The sequence below is a fragment of the Phalaenopsis equestris genome, unplaced genomic scaffold (genome assembly GCF_001263595.1).
Source record: "Phalaenopsis equestris unplaced genomic scaffold, ASM126359v1 Scaffold000297, whole genome shotgun sequence".
In the NCBI taxonomy this organism is placed as follows: Eukaryota; Viridiplantae; Streptophyta; class Magnoliopsida; order Asparagales; family Orchidaceae; genus Phalaenopsis; species Phalaenopsis equestris.
The window spans coordinates 3,384,798-3,405,143 of record NW_018164739.1 but is presented as its reverse complement, the minus strand read 5'-3'; the positions used below and the strand labels follow the sequence as shown (position 1 = coordinate 3,405,143).

The 20,346-nt window shown below is 32.1% G+C and overlaps 1 protein-coding gene across 1 annotated transcript in view; it reads right to left on the bottom strand.

Annotated features, from left to right (window-relative positions):
• Window positions 1-38: 38 nt before the first annotated feature.
• Window positions 39-20,346, bottom strand: part of LOC110025245 (alpha-mannosidase At3g26720-like) — a 54,318-nt gene continuing 34,010 nt past the window's right edge. The window contains 10 exon segments of the mRNA XM_020725594.1: window positions 39-424; window positions 505-573; window positions 697-744; window positions 1,265-1,357; window positions 1,430-1,540; window positions 17,477-17,561; window positions 18,175-18,287; window positions 18,423-18,488; window positions 18,617-18,736; window positions 18,961-19,008. Of these exon segments, the coding sequence (XP_020581253.1) occupies window positions 203-424; window positions 505-573; window positions 697-744; window positions 1,265-1,357; window positions 1,430-1,540; window positions 17,477-17,561; window positions 18,175-18,287; window positions 18,423-18,488; window positions 18,617-18,736; window positions 18,961-19,008 (975 nt within the window). The 3' untranslated portion in view covers window positions 39-202.

The following is a 20,346-nucleotide window of genomic DNA, read 5'->3' as shown; positions in this document are numbered from 1 at the left end:
CTGCTTGAAACAAGTTTCAAAGTGTTAAAGATGATAAATAGAACGTAAAAACCAACAATTATTGTCCTATAACTTGTGTTCATTTAAACCAGTATGAAGCTCATTATGTCAAATACAAGCCTGGATTATTTAATTAACAAAAAGCTACAGGTATACCAAGCAGTCGTACCTTTTGTCTCAACTCAGCCAAAAATCGAGTTCATCACTGAACTGCGTGCGAGCTCGCCGGTTTATCAAAATAGATGAGAAAAGTGCGGATCTCCATCGGACCCAGCTCCACCAGAAGCTTGGAAGGATCAACAGGCCCTCCTCTCACAATTTTCTCCCTAGCTGGAGTCCCATCCACTCTCCATTTTAATCTCTTTTTCTCCATTACTGATCTCTCTTGATTAGCAGAGAGGTTTGTCTCAGTAATCTTGAGGATCTGAGAACCAAAAATTTTCTGATTAGGCTCAAATTGTAGTGCAGGATTGTTTAATCATGGAGGTTGGGTTCAGCTTATACCTTCTTTCCAGGAAATATCTTATTAAGATCAACGGTGGCCATTATAGAGAGATCCTTGTCCTCATCCACCTTTCAGAATGCAGTGAAACAAAAGGATTTAAGAACAGTTTATCATCCAAATGTCTCAAGATAGCAGGAAGATCGAAGCTACAATTGGCATCAAATAATACAGGGAGGAGTAAGGGGGACAACCTCATAAAGATGCGCCAATCTAAGAAGAACAGTTCCATCTTTCAGAACCTGGGAAGGGATTATAAATAGGAAAAAAAAGATATTTAGATAATTCTGGAAAAATTCTTTAGAAGAAACATTAGTTGCATCAAGCTATATGCTGGAACAAAACATTATTAATCATATAGTGTTCTTAACTTTAGTATTTTCAAACTTTCTGTTTGGGAAAAAAATTATTACATACGGACTCCGGATGCATATGGAGTCCAATGGTAGGGCATCACGTGTCAAGTGGGCCTCACCACTGACTAATGCAAGTGTATTGCGGTGGGGCCCACTTGACACATGGCGCCCCATCATTGGACTCGGGAGTCTTGATGTAAAATTGCGTTCGGAGTCTGGATGTAATATTTTCTTCTGTTTGGGAAATGGATTTGGAAGTATCTAAGAGGTTAATCCATCCAAAAAAATCATTGGAAAGCGGAATTGCCTGGCAAACTATAGGAGGAAAATCCATCCCATCTTAGTGTTTTTAGTTTCATTAAGCTTGATGTATAATTTATGCCAGAGAGGCCATTCAACATGGTACCTGGAGGGTAATCATAGCAACATTGCCTGGTAAACTATAGGACTCCATTGCCGAGAATGTTGAGACATGAGAATTCGCCCAGTTACCTCCATCCTGTGCAGAAAAGTAATTTAAAACCAGATAAACAAAAATAAATTACAATTTAAAGAGAATGACACAAAAAACCTGCACTGTGAATGCAACTAGGAGAGGGGAATATATCTCCTGTCCAGTAGTTCGGCGCCAATTAGCACCCTCCCCCAACGGATCAATTCTAAGATAAAATTTTCCCTGAACCTGTTATAGGGTGAAATATGTATCAAATTCGTTCACATTATTTGCATTGATAATGCAAACTGCACAAAAATATAAATAGACATATATATATATTTTGGATTTTTACAAGAATGTTAAGGATTTGGAGTTCAAAAGCAATTACTTACTGAAAAAATGATTGATTAGAAAGCTAAAAATGAAACAATAGAATTGACAAAAGCTTATCCGGCTGTCAGATAAATACTGTGCATAATCAAAACCAGGTGCGCAATTTAGAATGGTGAAGTAAGGTTCGTGGGAGAATCAAATCAGGACCGTGGCTCTGAAGTTCTCGGATATGTGAAGCGACATTCTTAAGAGTTTTAAAAGAACAGAGAAATGATATCAAAAGAAGAAGGAAAAGCAAAGAAACAGGGAAGAAAAACTTATTTTATTCAACTTCAATTTCTGTTACATACAGCTCGTTATATAGATTACATGAATGGCAAACTTGTAAATATGTCTAATAACTTAGACAATTTACATGAATAGGGATATAAATAGACTTGATAGTGAAATGAAACAAACCTAGCTATTACATCTTTTAGGAGGGATTGACCGGGGTCTGGAGGAGAGGAGAGGAGCTCGATGGAGGGAAATCTCAGATCAAAGCTTTCAGTGAAGGCAGATAAGTCCTTTTACCCCCATTTCAAGTTGAGGATCACGTGACCTGATGGTCAACTTGGTTGTAAGCTCTAGATGTATTTTGGCAGTTAGGGCTTTCGTGAGGATGTCGGTTGGCTAACCTTGTGTCATGTTATGTTGAAGACGGATATGTTTTAGCTTGATATGTTCCCATATAAAGTGATAATCAACCTTGATGTGCTTTGTTCTTGCGTGAAAATCCGGATTGTGAGCTAGCACAATGACAAATGCACTATAGCCGAAGATCTTGGTAGGTTGTGATGGTATCCCAGTTAGTTCTTCCAATAGTCTTTAAAGACACAAAATTTCTATTGTGGTGGTTTCTAGTGCGGTATTCGGCTTCTGTCCAGGATCTTGCAACCGTGTTGTTTCTTTAATGACGAAGAGATTAAATTGGGTCTGAGATAAACACAATAACCTATAATAGATTTTCTGTCACTGTTGTTGCTTGCCCAGTTTGCATCGGCATATGCAGAGAAGGAGAGAGACCCGCTAGTGATAGGCATACCATAATTGGATGTGCCATTGAGATGACGCAATAGCCTTTTAAGCAGTTGCAAATGAGTGGTGTGAGGTTCATGCATATGTTGATTTACACTGAATGTGATTTCTGGTCTGGTTACAGTGAGATATTGTAAAGCTCCAACGAGGTGCCTATAGTGCTGTGGATTTGACAGAGGTGATGAAGAAAGGGCGGGCTTGGAAGGATGAAGTAGTAAAGGAGTTAAAATAGCTTTTGATTGCATCATTCTTGCTTTAGTTAATAAATTTGATAAATATTTTGTTTAATGTAAAAGCTAACATTATTAGTTTTATCTAGGCCTAAGAAATTTGACAGATTACCTAATTGCTTCAAGTTTAATTGAAGACCTAATGTTTGTACTAATTTTGAAATTTCAGTTGGAGAATTTCCAATGATAAGAATGTCATCTGCATAAATGAATAAATAAGGGTTTTGCTATGCTGAAATATAAGTAGGGAGTGATCTGAGGTGCTTAATTTAAGTTTTTGAGTTTATAAAATATTACAAAAAAATGATTACCATTGTTGTGGTGTTTGTTCAAGTCCATAAACAACTTTATTCAATTCGCAAACATAATGTGGATAGTTGTTATCTTAAAATCTGAAAGGTTGAGATATATATGATGTCATCAAGTTTGTCGTGTAAAAAGGCATTTGAGACATCCAATTGTTGTATGTCTCAATTTTCAGTGGTGACTAAAGTAATGCAAATTCTAATAGTTGAAAATTTAGCAAGTGGGTTAAATGTTTCGTTATAATCAATATTTGGTTGTTGCTTGAATCCTTGAGCAACTAATCTGGCTTTGTGAGTCTGTGACGAGCAATAGTGTCATCTGTGTGATACTTAATCCAAAAAGTTCATTTGCATCCCATAACGATTTGGTGATAACATGGTGGAACTAAAGTCCAAGTTCCTTGTTTTTGTAGCGCCGTTAATTCATCGGACATGGCTTTGTGCTAAGGGTTTTGTTGAATAGCTTGTTTAAAGATTACAGGAGTATAAAGGAAACCTCCCTTGCATGCTCTAGGGTACAAGAGTATACAATTTTTTTTCAACTAAAACCTCATGAAATGCACTAGAAATATTTAGAACAATATCTAATGTCATTTGGTTAATGTTTTGTTGCACATATTGACGGTTTTTTCTTTGAAATTTCCCTTGCATATTGAGGGTACAAAAGTATTAATTTTTTTAAATTAAAATCTCATGTAAGACCTTAGAGATATTTAGAACAATTTTTAATGTAATTTGACTTATATTTTGTTGCACATATTGATAGTTATCCCTGTTAAACTTTCCTTATATGATTGAAGCTACAAATTTTTTTTTCCAACTAAAATCTCACGTAAGACTCTAAAAATATATAGAACAATGTCTAATATTATTTGCCGTATGTTTTGCTGCACATATTGATGATTTTCCCATTGAAATTTTCTTTGTATACTTGAGAATACTACAAGATAATATTTTTTTCCATTAAAACCTCATGTAAAACTCTAGAAATATTTAGAACAATTTCTAAAGCCATTTGACTCAATATTTGTTGTTCTATTTGCGGTTTCTTTTCTAAAGTTTCCCTCACATATTTGAGGGTACAAATTTTTTATTTAATTAAAATCTCATGTAATGCTCTAAAAATGTTTAAAACAATATATATTGTCATTTATCTAATAGTTGTGGCTTTTATTTGTGGCTTCCCTTTAAAATTTTAGTTGCATGCATGCTTGAATAATTAAATTTTATATTAAATTAAAACCTCATGTAAAGCTCCAGAAGTGTTTAAAACAATGTCTAAAGACTATATGACTCATATTTTGCTGATTCTATTTGTGGTTTGTTATTCAAATTATTTTTGCATGTATGAGAGTACACGACAGTGCAAGAAAACTATAAGAGAGTACCATATTATGTGTTGAACATTTTTATTATTTTTCTATTTTGTTTTATACCCGAGTATGTTTTTTAATCCCATCTTCACTTACATTCTATCAACATTTAATGTCTTTATGTTTTATTGCTTATGTTTGTACAGGAAAATATCTCAATTCAAAATCATAAATCAATGCATGTCTTCTACGATGAGATCAGCGTGTCATTCACTATCTGAATACATGACTAAAAAAATTATCAATATGATGAAAAACCTGATGTTGGTCAGTTTACAAAGCTGTCTGTCTTCCCATAGGACAATGTCTTTCTGGGATGCAGAAAAGCAAGATTTCAATATTGGAGGCAATTGCGTGGAAGATGTGGCATTCGCTCGTAGCCATGCCTAATAGAGAACTTAAATGACACGGTTCCCCAAATTCAAAATTCAAAGCCGCTTACTTTAAGAATCAAATGGAGAAAGTAAAAAACTATCAGTCATCTGAGACATTTGTGAGCATGTGCATAAAATTTATGTTGACAAACTTATTCTTCTCTTATGATAGTTACACGATTCCTAGAGGCCTTTGCATTTATGCTGAGAATCTTCATCGATTCCCTTCCTACAACTAGTCATTAATTTTTTTAAATTTCCTAGTTGGTCAATTTGACGTCATCGTCGAGAAATTAATATTGAAGAAAGAACATGCGTATATGAATGATTTCATACCGCTCTTACTAGTGAATATATTAACTCTATCAAACAATTTATATTTCTTAGAGATTTAATCTAACATTTGTGAGTTGTTCGCAGATTTGATTTTTCGAACATACTTTTTTGGTAATTTTCCGAGCATCTGGTTCAAGGCCACGTATGCTGAGATGATCTGATGTTTCTTTATGGAGAAGAAAACCCAACTCTGAGCTATTTTCTAGAATAAGCTCCGATCAAATAACATCTCTTTGTTTTAGTAGTCGAGCGTATAAACTTTGATTTTGGAAAACTTATTAATTGGATTATATGGTTAATTCAGGTTTCTGTAAATATAAAAGACAATTCTGACGAAGTGATAATTTTACTTAGATCAAGAACTTCATATCATCTACACACCTCACCCCTATTTCTCCGATATATAATCATAGTATACCATCTCATTATACAACACATCCGCTAGCAACATCACCTCCCATGCCCCAACTATAGATGTAGTTGAGTTAGTTAACAATATCGTTGATAAAAGATTCAATGAATTGATGACTAAATTCACTGATTTTAAAACTTCAATCATCAACAAATAAAATGAATTTGATTCAAGAATAAAGTCTACGGAGGAAAGCTACAATAAAAAACCATAATACACCACTTCATTCAGTTACATTGTTTGACGTGCGAAGGCTTGCCAAATAAGAAAAATGAAGAAATTTAGTTCTTCTTTTCTCGTAGAATACATGAATATAATAAAAAAAAAATTCAAAAATGAATTATCACAAACTGATGAAAGTAAATTTCATGAAATTAAAAATTTAATGGATGTAGCACCTGTATTTGAAAATTAGAAAGATGACATGGTGGTGGATGCAGTTGAGCACACAAAAATTGATGATGAAAAAATAATTATCTAAATATTGTTATACGCCCATGAGCATGTAGCATTACTTCATGCACAATACTAAATTGGTGTGATTTTATTTAAGTAAAATAATAATGAAAGACAATAACTAGAGAAAAAAACACTGATAATAGTTCAATATAATGAAAATATAAATTTCTTATACAGTTAACTTAATATTATTATGTGTGCATAAAAATGTAGAGTTATTTTATATATAATGTTAATTTGATTTATTTTTATTGAAGCTAAATATTAATGAAGTCCATGAGGCAGAGGAAGAAATAATGACGTCGCATGAATATAAGGAAAAAAAAAAATCTTATACTTCATTTTCTGTTTAAATAACCTTCTATATTGATTTTTAACTTATACTTATTTTACAAAGATAGACCAGACAGACACAAGTTAACTTTCCAGCAAGGGATAAAATACTAATATTTATGCTGGTGTTGATCAATTAATGTTGCAATAATTTTTCCCATAGGTGTACTTTCACTTACATACTCTTCTTACTCCCTACATTATATAAATTATATTAGTTGTGATTTATTATGTTCAATTTGCAAGGATGAAATAATAATTCAGCGTAAAATTTTTTTGATATGAAGATCGACATTAGATAAGTTAATAGAGAAATATCTGACGAACGATCATGTTGATGTCTTTGCTTACTTAATGGAGGAGAGGAAAAAATCATGACATAAGCTGTATGAATCATATTTATATATATCATATTTGCACTGGGCGAGTCCACACAAGAACTCTTATCTTAGACAATTCTTTAAGAAGATACTATCAATTTACATCTAATTAACATATATTTTCTCCTTAACAAAATTATTTTTGTTTCGAAGATAACAAGAAATAAGCAAAATATTTGTCGGTCACGATACAATAGAAAGTGTTAGAAGGGTCAAATTTATTTTAATTCCTATAGTAGATAATCTATAACGGAGATTTGAAAAAAATAAAATAGAATTTATATCTCGCTACCCAACCCACAAGGATATATACTATATTATATTGTAAAGACACTTCCTATATATTTAACAAACTTCAATTTCTTATAAAAACTAATAAATCGACATATTTATACTTTTATATTCAATGCACAGATCAAACTACTTCAAGAGGACACTAAGAATGCTTTCACAACAGATATCACTAAATGACAAGTATATGGGATGAGAAGCTGTCTACTCAAAGAAATTGCTTCGACTGTGTTATGTTTGTTTGTAGATACATGGAAGAAATTGTCTGTACAATGGGTTGAGAAGAGTGACTAACAGGATAAAATGGAAGTTTTTCGGGGTTGTATTTGCATATCATGTGTTTTCTTCCGGGATGGGTTTGCATTTTATTTGTGTTCTATTGCAAAGACAAAATTATGATTGTAAAAAACAATATGAAACTCTTAATATCGTTCTTTATGAATTGTGTGACTCTTGCTTAATTTTTGAATATTAGATTAAATAGTAATTGCAATTTTCTGACAAATTTCTGACTTATTTCTGACTAAGTCCTGTTTAATTTTGGTTAATTTATGATAATTGTTTTATAATTCAGTAATTGTTGTTAACAAAATTATTTGACACGTGATTAGTTAAAAAAAACGTTTGTATATTTTTTGATTGTTGTTTCAATATTAAATGATTGATTGACTTTTTTATTGATTGTTGATTGTTGTTTACTTTGAAAAATGTCAACGAATCATTTAATACTAAAATAACAATCAGAAAACATACAAATTTCTTTTTACTTAATCGCATGTTAAACAATTCTGCCAACAACAATCACTGAAAGTTGAAATAACAACTATCATTAATTAACCAGAAATTAATGAGGACTTAATAAAAAACCAATAAAAAATTATGAGGAAACAACAATCACCATTCAATCTAAGATTTGGAAATTAAGCAAAAGCCACATAGTTCTCTGAAGAACAATATTAAGTGTTATATGCTTTTCTCTACAATCATGATTTTGCCTGGATCATATAACACAAATGATATACAAAGTCAGCCCGAAAGATTTCCATTTTATACTGTCAGTTACTCTTCTCAGCCCATTAAATAACTTCTTACGTTACAACCTCTTCCATATATTTATAAAAAAACATAATACATTCGAAGCTATTTCTTTGTGTGGGCAAACTTCTCACAATGCATGCTTGTCATTTGGTAACATCTGCCGTGAAAAAATTCTCATTGTACTCGTGAAGTAATTTGATCAACAAATTGAATGTAGAAATATAAAGATGTCGACCAATTAGTTGTCACAAAAAAATTAAGGTTGCCAAATACATAATATAAGTGTCCCTACAATAAGACATGATATATCATGATGAGTTGTGCTGGGTTAGATAGCGAGCCATATAAATTATATTTTCTTTTTTGTAAGTCTCCAACAAATAATGTCCAGTGTAAATTAGTAACTATAGAAATTAAAATAAATTTGACCATTTTAACTTGTGACGCAGCTAACAAACTTTTTGCATGTTTCTTATGATCTTAGAAATTAGAAATAATTCAGTTAATGTGAAAATATATATTAATTAGATGTATATTGATAATAATTTCTCAAAGAATGGTCTAGATAAGGGCTCATGTGTGGATTCATCCAATGCAAGCATGATATGTATAAATACGATTCATACAACTCCGACCATGACTTCTTTCTCTCCATTAAGTAAGCAAAAACATGGATATGATCGTTCGTGAGGTACTCATTCTCTAATGACCTATCCAATGTTGATCTGCATACCAGAAAAGTCCCACTCTGAATCATTATCACGTCCATGCAAATTCAAATACAATAAATCAGGACAAACTAATCCAATTTATATAATGTAGAGAGTAATGGAAGTATATAAGTGAAAGCGCACTTATGAGAAATTTTTTTTCAGCATTAGTCCATTAACTCCAGTATAAATATTGATATTTTATTCATGACAGGAAAGTTATACTTTGTCTCTGTCAGGTTTATCTTCGCAAAATAAATTTAAGTTAGAAACTAATATAAAAAACTATTTATTTTAAATAGAAAATTAATTGTAAGTCAATTACTTATTTCTTATATTCATCCACTATCATTCTTTTTTCCTCAGCCTCCTGTCATTCATTAAAATTCTATTTTAATAAAAAAATTTAAATTAACATTGTATATGAAACAACTCAACATGCTCATGCACACATAACAATATTAAAACAACATAAAAAATTTACCTTTTCATTAAATTCAGTTATTGCAGTAATTTTTTCTCTAGCTGTTGACCTTCATTATTATTCAACTTGAATAAAATTAAACTAAATTAGCATTGTATATGAAAAAACACTGTGGCTATGGACATATAATAATATTAAAATAAGTACCTTTACACCATCCACTTCTATGTGTTCAGTCGCATCCACTATGTTCTCCTCCTGATTTTGAAAAACAAATTTAACATCCACTAAATTTTCAGTTTCAAGTAATGTACCCTTATCAGCTCGTGATAATTCATTTTATACTTTTTTCCTTATATTCAGGTAATTCTACTAGAAAAGGAGGACCAAATATCCTTCTTTTTATTATTCGTCGAACCTCCACACTCCAAACAATGAAACTGAAAGAAGCAGTGTAAGCTGGCTTTTTATTGTGGCTCTTCTCCATAATTTTTACTCTTGAATCAAATCCATTAGTTTGTTGAAGAATAAAGCCTCAAAATCGGTGAATCTAGTCATCAATTAACAAAATCTCTTATCAACACTACTGTTAACTAACTCATCCATATCTACAATTAAGGGTTGTCCTGTAGGAGGTGATGTTACCCGTAGATGTATATCAAAATGAGATGATATACTATGACCAAATATGTGAAAATATGGGGGTGAGGTGTGTAGAGGGCTCCGATCAAGAGCACAATGATATGAAGTTATCACTTCAAATAAAATTACCTATTCATCAGAAATGTCCCTTATATTTATAGAAATCTGAATTAACCGTATAATCTAATTAGTAAGCTCCAAAATAAAAATTTATGCACCCGAATATTAAAAAAAAAGGGGATTGTTACCCGATCAGAGTCTATTCTAGAAAATAGCTTAGAGTTGGACTTTCTTCTCCTTAAAGAATTATCAGATTACCTTGAACTAAGTGTCTGGGAAATTACCAAAGAAGTATGTTTGAAAAACTAAATCTGTAAACAACTAAAAAATGTTAGATTAAATCTCTACGAAATATAAGTTATTTAATAAGATTATTATATTCACCATTAAGAGCGGTATAAATTCATTCATATATACATGTTCATTCTTCAATGTTAATTTCTCAATAGAAGAGCAGTGTGAATTCATTCATATACACATGTTCCTTCTTCAATATTAATGGTGACGTCAAGTTGACCAACTAGAAAATCATAAATAGTGGTTGGCCGATTGTAGAAAGGGAATCTATGAATGTTCTCAGCATAAGTGCAAAGGTCTCTAGGCACAATGTAATTGCCATAAGGGAAGAATAAATTTATAAGAAAAAAATTTATGTATTTGCTCACAAATGTCATAGATGACTGATATTTTTTTACATTCTCCATCTGATTCTTGAAATACGCAGCTTTGAATTTTGAATTTGGGGAATTGTGTCATTTAGCAAATTTCCCTCCATTGGACATGCCTACGAGCAATGCCACATCATCCGTACTGAATCTAAGGTAACTACCTTCAATATTGAAATGTTCTTTCTGTATCCCAGGAAGACATTATTTGCATGAGCAAAACATTGTCTTGTGAGAAAACAAACAGCTTTATAAACTGTTGAACATGTAGGTCCTTCATCATACTGATAATTTCTTCAATCATATATTTAGAAACTGAATCACTTACTAATTTGATAGTAGAAAACCTACTTCGGCTTATAATCTTGGATTGAGAAATTTTTCTCCACAAGAAATGAAGATGAAATTAAAAAAGATAATCAATGTACAAAGCAAAATAAAAGTACAACCAAAGTTTCAAACACATAATATTGTACCCTCTTGTAGTCTCTTACACCCTCCTTGTACCCTCGAGCATGAAAGAAAAATTTGAATGGGAACCCACAAATAGAAGCAACAAAATATAAGTCGTATGACATTAGACTTTGTTTTAAACAATTCTAGAGTAATATATACGGTTTTAATTGAATATAAAACTTGTATTCCCAAGCATGCAAAAAAAATTCAAAAGGAAACCACAAATAAAAGAAGCAAAATATTAAACAAATGACTATATTATTTTAAACATTTCCAAAGCTTTACTTGAGATTTTAATTGAATATAAAATTTACACCATCTTATACACTCAAGCATACAAGAAAAAATTCAAAGAGGAACCCACAAAGAGAACAAATAACGAGCTAAAAGACATTAGACAATGTTAAACATTTCAAGAGCCTTATATAGGTTTTAATTGGAAAAAAAATTATACCCAATTGTACCCTCATGCATGCAAGGGAAATTTCAAAGGAAAAAAACATCAATATGTGGAACAAAATATGAGCCAAATTATATTTTTCTAAACATTTTCAAAGGCTTACATGAGATTTTAAATGAAAAAAATTGTATCATTTTATACCCTCAAGCATGCAAGAAAAATTTCAAAGACAAAACTATCAATATGTTCAACAAAACATGAGCCAAATGACATCTAAATATTTCTAGTGCACTTCATAAAATTTTAATTAAAAAAAATTATAACCTCTTGAACCCTCATGCATGCAAGAGAAATTTCAAAAGAAAATTACCAATATTTACAACAAAACATGAGTCAAATGAAATTAGACATTATTTTAAACATATCTAAAGTCTTACATGAGTTTTTAATTAAATAAAAAATTTTTACCCTTTGGTACCTTCAAACATGCAAGAAAAATTTCAAAACAAGAACCATTAATATGCGCAACAAAATATGACTTATTTGATATTAGACATTATTTTAAACGCTTCTAAACACTTCATGAAGTTTTAATTGAAAAAAAAATGTATACCCTGTTGTACCCTCAAATATGTAAAAAAAATTTCAAATATTTGAAACAAAACATGAGTCAAATGACATTAGACATTGTTCTAATCATATTTAGACCACTACAAGGGATTTTAATTGAATAAAAAATCAATATCCTCAAGCATGCAAGATAAATTTTAATGGAAAACTGTCAATTGATGCAGCAAAACACGAGTTCAATGTCAATACACGATGTTTTAAACGCTTCTAGAGCTCTACATGAGGTTTTAAATGAATAAAAAAATTTGTACCCCTCATTTACCTTCAAGCATAAAAGAAAATTTTCATATAAAGCATCATCAATATATGCAACTAAATATGAGTCAAATCACATTAGATATTGTTTTAAAAATTTCTAGGGTCGTGCATGAAATTTTTATTAAATAAAAAATTTGTACCTTCTTGTATCCTCTTGTACCCACCTATACCCAAAACAAGCAAAGAGATTTTCAAAGAAAAACCACTAATAAATGTAACAAAATACGAGTCAAATGACATTAGACATTGTTTTAAACATTTATAGAGTTTTACATGAGGTTTTCATTAAAAAACATTTGTACCCACAAGAATGGAAAGAAATTTCAAAGGGAAAACACAAATAGAAGTAACAAACATGAGCTAAATGACATTAGATTTTTATTTTAAACAATTCTAAAATACTAATTGAGGTTTTAATTGAATAAAACATTTATAACATATTATACCCTCAAGCATGCCAGTGATATTTCAATAGAAGACAACCGATTTATTCAACAAAACACGAGTGAAATGACAGTGAGCAATATTTTAAACATTTCTAGAGCACTATATGGGGTTTTAATTGAATAAAAATTTTATAACCTCATGTATCCTCAAGCATGCAAGATAAAATTCATTGGAAAATCATCAATTTATAAAACAAAATATTAGTCTAATGGCATTATACATTATCCTAAATATTTTGACGTCACTACATGAGGGTTTATATAAATAAAAATTTGTACCCTGTTGTACCCTCAGACATGAAAGAGAAATTTCACTGCAAAACCACCAATACATGCAATAAACATATCACTATATGTTGTTTAACATATTTTTATAAAACATTTCTATCAAACAACGTAAAACACTTACTAAAAAGTGGCATGAATACAATATGCTTATTAAAACATAAGAGCAAACATCAATATAAAACAAACATGATATTTACAAATAAGAAGACAAAAAGCTTAATACATTGCTTAAAACCTACTCATTTGAAGACCATTACTAAATCCTATGAAACAAACGTGTAGGTTAAATTAAAATACAATCTTTTGTTTATCATCAGCGAGAGAGTAGTCATTAACGTCTTCTTTCTCAAAAAATAAGGATTAGGGTGTGGTGCGTTATGCAAAATCCGGTCGCTCGAAAACCTAGCAGCGCAATGCTCCCACAAAAAACTCAAATCACGTTTACACGAGAGCGTGGAAAAAACCCTAGGAGAATCAGAGAATGTAGGCGAGAAAAAAATTGAAAAATTCACCACTACAAAATCCTGGATAATAAATGATGAATGTGAGCAGTCACGTCAGGGCGATTTATATGTGGGGCTTGCATGAGACAAGCCTGCACGACCCATCTTCAACTCCGGTCGATCCACAGTTTTTTCTCCTTATTTCGCTTATGAATGTGAGTCTCAAAAGAATCTGTCGCACGTCATTATGCCATTGGAGTTTGGATGCAGAGCTACCTCCAAACTCCAAACACAATATTTTTTTTCTTAAAGTTTCACTCCACTAGCATAAAATCTGTAGCCAACGAAAACCCATACCGCTCCCCTTATTCCCTCAAGCAAGACCTAAATATTCAACCATTCTGTCATCTCCTCTCTCCCTACGCACACCGCCGAACTGTTGCGCACCATTGCACATTTTGCATGCTCTTGTCACTTTTGGTTCTTTGTTTTGCACAATATTGGTCCTGATTTCCCTCCCATTTGTGCACACTATCTCGCACCATCTCTATATGCCTCTGTCCATTATCCCGAGCACCTATAGTCTCGCATGCACCCTAACTCCTTAGCATCGATAGTCGAAGGCCATTCAACCCGACGAATTCCAACCCATAAGTGAACAATTTAACACCCTTCAACTAGCATGACACCAGATACGACTTCCAAAACTCTCCAACTACTCGCTGACTTCTGAAATCCGGCAACTAATCCAAACTCGACACTTCGTCATTGTTCGAGTTTGTCTGCAACCCTTAGCCACTCGTCAACTTCTGCCAACATCACACTACCTCCATGATCACTCAACCCCTTTATCTCTTTACCTATCCATACGAGCACCTTCTTTCCTCAATACCTCCCCTTTCTTTTGCGTTACCTATCTCCCTTCTCTTCCTCACTCAATATTTTTTCTCTAAAAAAAATTAAAAGAAAAACAACTATCTTGTGAAAAAATGAGAAATAAGAAGCAAAAAAGAAAAATATAAAAAAAGAGAAGGAAATAAAAAATATAAATATTGTGTATCCTTCCCTTAACAAATATTCATTGACAACTATCTTGCACGCAAAAAGGCATGCAATGGCAGGAACCTCAATGTGCCACCAAATTATAAGTACTTGTATGCATCATATCGATGAAATTGAAAAAGAATTATCATGTTTGTGACCACATTCATGTTTTTGAAGCATAACGGGTTAAAAACCAATGCATGTCTTTTACACGCGACAGGAAAGCTCTATCATGTGTAATCATGCATGCTTTTTAAACGTTATGGAAAATGTCTATCGCTTCGCATAGAGGTCCCTATACAGTGGAGACAGCAAGAGACAGATGAAATTTGAATTGGATGGACTCACATGGGACAACATGAAATGAACTTTTAAGTAGAATTACACTAAATGAAATGATAAAATGTAAACTACTAACAAAAAAATGAACAGCTAAAACAACATGTGAGAAAGATTAACTAAAACTTAAAAACAATAAAAGGATTTATGTGGGACTAGAAGAGCTCACTTATGGGGAAGAAAAGAACTTCCCTAATTTCACCAAAAAAGTTCACACATGAATGCAAACAAAAATTCTTCTCTTGCAGACTCCTAACTCCATGAAATTCTATGAGTTTAGACTTGAATGTTAAAATGAATCACAATCCCTCCATTTTATACATTTAGAGTTATTTAATGGGTCAATACATAATGGCAAAATTTTTGTATATCAATGATAAGTGTCGTGCAGTGATTTTCAATGGCGAATACTTTAACTCAGCCTCTAATAGCCATTGGCTAATCTACATTTTATTTTCAATCCTTATTTTTTTTATCGAGCAATGCCTCATGCGAATCTTCTGAGATAGTTGCAAATAAGATTAGTAGGCTTCTTGGAGTCAATTCCACAAAGTTTGAGGGGCAATAAATATTATTTTATATTATCAAATATTTCTTAATAAGCATTTTCCCTTATAAAGGAAGGGTGCATCCTTCATCAACCTCGCAAAAGGTTAAAACCAACCTAAGAGGTTAGATAAAAACCTCCTCATGTACGCTAAACCTGCCCGACAAAATTGCCTTCAGAGTTTTTGGTGGTAGTATAAAAAAAATGGATATAATATTATATAGATAAGCTTTGCTGTCCTCGTGGCATCCAATAAAGCTTGGAAATTTTCAGATGAATATTACCAAAAGCATATTTCAAAGATAAAAAATTTAAAACTGTTAAATACAATCCTAATATTCTTTAAATGTTAATGATAAGTATTGGATTTTACAACCAAACCATCAAAAGAGACTACTTGGTTTTGCATGAGGTAGTTGAAGATGTGGATTATAGAGCATTAGTGGGCTGCACCGAAATTTTACAAGCTAATAGATGCCACCTTATAGCAGTTGAAACTGATGCAAGTATATAAGGATGGATGTTTCTCATTCTCTAGCACCATCTTGATTTGGTTATAGCCTGATGATTCAGTCATGAAAGAGAACATACCATGATTTGAGGTATTTTCAACCGTCTTACAAATGGTAGTGATGAGGGGATGCAAGGATGGATATTACTCTTCTCTAGCGCCATCTTGATTTGATTATAGCCTGATGATTCAGTCATGAAAGAGAACATACTATGATTTGAGGTGTTTTCAACTGTCTTACTAATGGTAGTGACGAGAGGATGCAAGTAAGGGGGTATGAGTGGGCTAGGCTATTGTAGCTGTGATACCATGTGGAGGCAAAAATTGAAATGCTTTTCACGGAGTATTTGTGTCTATATGCGGGGCATACAAGGAGTAAAAAAATAAGATTAAAAAAAGGAGAATAATATTATTGTGGGAAGAAAAATAATAATATTTATATTCTAGCACTTTTTATGCGACTTAAAAATCTAATACCAATGAAATATAATTTCTTTGCTCTAAATACTTTTCCATTAATTTCTTTACCCTAAAATTAGTTTCCATAGCATATCTAACAGGCATAAAACGAAAGTAGATTCATCAGTACCAACTTGATTTTCCCAAGCCAATATTCCAGTACGCTTTCTCATAACTTCACAGCATGACTCAATTTGGTTCCCTCAGAAATACTGCATTTGGAAGAGCTCATAAAAATTGAAGTCAACAAATGTAGACTCAAACGGTAGTACAAATTTGTTTTTATTATGCTTATTAAACTTAAGGAACGTATTGAAATGAAGATTTATGTGCAAACAAGATTTTTGGGAAGCAATGCTTGCGGTAAGTACAAATGGCAGCGCTGAACAATTGGAGCTTACTTCTTTTTCTGTTAACTTCTGAAATTGCAAATCATGTATATCGACATTAATTTTTTAATAAAGTCAGTTGCATCGGTCTCATTCTTCATTGCTAACGGAAAATTCAAGTGATTGATAAAATAAGAAAATGCTTTTATCTTCTAAATAGCAACTTTTTTGGAACTTGCCTTACACAATGCAACTATAAAATTCTCGCTCAAAACCAAACAATTAGCTTTTAAAAAGTTGTTTACATGGAATGAGCATGGCACACTTGAACAATTGGCTAATCAAATGGTGTATCGGCTCTTGATAGATAAATCTATAAATTATATTAACATTGAAGGACAATCAAGATCAGTCATGATGGAAATGAAAAAAATACTTCATCCTCTCTTTTTAGTAAAAATGGATTTTCTAAGGAGAGAGAACAAGTAAACTATTTGGCTGAGAAACATGTAATTAGCACATGGCGCTAATACTGATAAATATTAAAGCTTATAAGCAAGCTTTGAAATAAGTCATGAATAATTTCTTACTGTTAATCCTGTACATTCATTCTTCACACAAACTCTTTCATTAAGTGCCTCAGCCACACCTTTCCCGTCATCATGAAGCAATCGCCTATAGAAATAAAAAGGCAAGTAAAATTATTTCTAAGATACAGACGGATTAAAAAAGACCAAAGAAATTACAAGTCATCTTAGGTAGGGTATTGTGACTTTTTTTTTTTGCAAAAACTTCAAATGTTTTGGCTAAGCCAAAACCTATACGAATAAACAATCCATATTTAGGATGCCAAATACTATAAAACCATTTATCAGCAAATTGCCAATGGTCTTGGGAAGTAATACTTTTGTTTTGAAAAAAGGAAGAAACTGAGTGAGTGTATAGAGTTTCTCCCAATGAAAGGTCCGGAAAGAGGTTGATGTTTACAGCCATGCCATGCATTTTGCAGACCTCCACAATTCACTAGATGCAGCACAATCATTAGAAAAATACCTAAAGACCTTCCAAGAAGATTAACTTGTTAGAGCTTCACATTTATAGCCATGAGACCAAAGTTCCAATGTGTCATGCCAACATATGCTGTCAGTAATAAACTCTAAATTCATGAATTTCATGGACAACTGATGCAATGCAGGAGTAATCGTGCAGATTAAAAAAAGGTAATCATAAATTCATTAGATTGAATTTCTAAGCTCCTATCAAATAAATACTATGCAGGACAATGTACCTATGAAGCATCAATTCAACTTGTCCATCCTGAATGCTGGAGCCTCCCACACATCGGTCAACCAAAAGCGATAATTCTGTGTTATCATCTTCTATATATATGCCAAGATTAATCTGAAAAAAAAAGGTTGAACCATGTAAAGCTTCTGCAATAAATTTACACTGACCGCATATTATCTACAAATTATAAGGAGCATAAATATAATTAATTTTCAGCAAATAAAGGTTTACTTTCAGATATAAACTTACAGGATAATAATTTCCAGCTACAGGTTGATTTACATGCAATGCCCAATCCGTTCTGTAATCTCGAATCTGTAAATAGCAAAATACTGGAGATTATCTATCCAAAGCAACACGAGGCATCAAACTTTGAATATGCCATGATCTATTGAAAAAATCCTAGCAGTCTTAATACAGAAATTGGAAATCCTTAATTATACCCTCTTTATAAAATCACGTCCATTGGAATCAGTGTAAAATATCTTGTTGGTCTCCATTGATGTAGAAAACTCAGTTGCTAATTCTTTCCCAGTTTCATCTTCAATGGGTATGGGTCCAACCTAAACAAAAAAAAGTTAACATTCACCAAATTTCAACGCAGACAGCATAGATTGAGACTGCAGAAACAATAAATGCAAGAAATACAATTTGAACAAGATGGATTTAGATCTTCAAGCAAAAAATAAAATAAATAAACATAAACTAAAAATGAAAATCAAATCTTTATATTGATAGGAATGCATATGAACAGATGCCGTACTTTAATAATAGTTCAAGTGCTTACTAGGAATTCAAATTCAACATGTTCCTTTGTCTTGTACACCCTAGTAATCTGCAAAGTTCAAAATAGAATTAATTTGGCTACAGGATGCCTCTAGCATTTCCTGCAATAACAAAGCTAAATATAAAAAACCAATAATTATAGCAAGAAAGAAACATACCCCCTCCTCCCCCAAACACCACAAACAACAACATCAACAGCGAAAGATAAAATAAAATAAAGCTTAGGAGTCCTACATTCAACCATTGCTTTGCCTTGAAAAATGAATTTCGAAGCGATGGATAGTGCTTAGATTCTCCAGCTAAGTTATAACAAAGTGACTAACTCAACTAACATTATAATTGAGCCAATTACATATCAAGATGTCAGACATAACTATTTGACTCATCAATTTTTGAGGTTGCCCGTTGTCAATTGTTCTATTCATGATGATCTTGATAGAAAGAATTGTATTCATGCATTTGCATTTTAAATTAATTATAAATTGGAATTATTTTTATTTTTATTTTTATTTTCATGTGAAGTATCATGTAACAAGCCTTAGAAGCTGTTTAAACTTCCAATTGTCAAATTATTTCAATGAATAACCCCTTATGCTTGGTCGAAACCTAGTTATGATGAATTAAATGAAGCTCTAATTTTCTTCCGTCTATTAAGGAAAAAGCATACACTGCTCGACGATTTACCAAACATGGATACTTTGATTATTTAACATTAATAGCTTAAGGAGTCATTACTTTGAAATTATTTTTCATTTGCTTCACTCAATTTTCCATTAAATGTACAATTATATTGCTTCTACTACATCAATTTAGCATCATAACAAACTCGCACTATTTTAGCATCACACACAGAAAAAAATGACTTAGTTGAAGTAGTGAATCTGAAACTAAAAACTTAATTCAAATTGGAGTAACAGGAGATTCAACAGGATAGTTAAAATGAGTTGTCCACTTAAGCATACACGTTGAATAGCAATCAACAAAGTACATTCTCCATGAGAAGAGCCTTAAGCAATAAAATTCATGGGACAACTTAATAAGAGCATAAGAAAAATCAATACATCCCACCTAACAATCCACAATTCAAACACAGATCAATCAGAAAACTATAAAAATCTCAATACTGGGTTGTTTCAAGAAAACTTCCCTACAAGAGAGAAAAAAACAAAGCCAATCCAAGGATCTACTTTGAAAGGAGGTTGGTAGCTTGTACTGAGCTAAAGGATTCAAGCAAAAGAAGATGACAATTCTTATCTCCCCTAAACGTCAACAAATGAATGGAGAGCACAAAGCAAGAGAGATCCGACAATGTGGCTAACCTGTGAAGCACACAGTGAAAAACACAATTGATGACAAGGCTAGAAAGACAGGAAGCAAGGTGGTACAA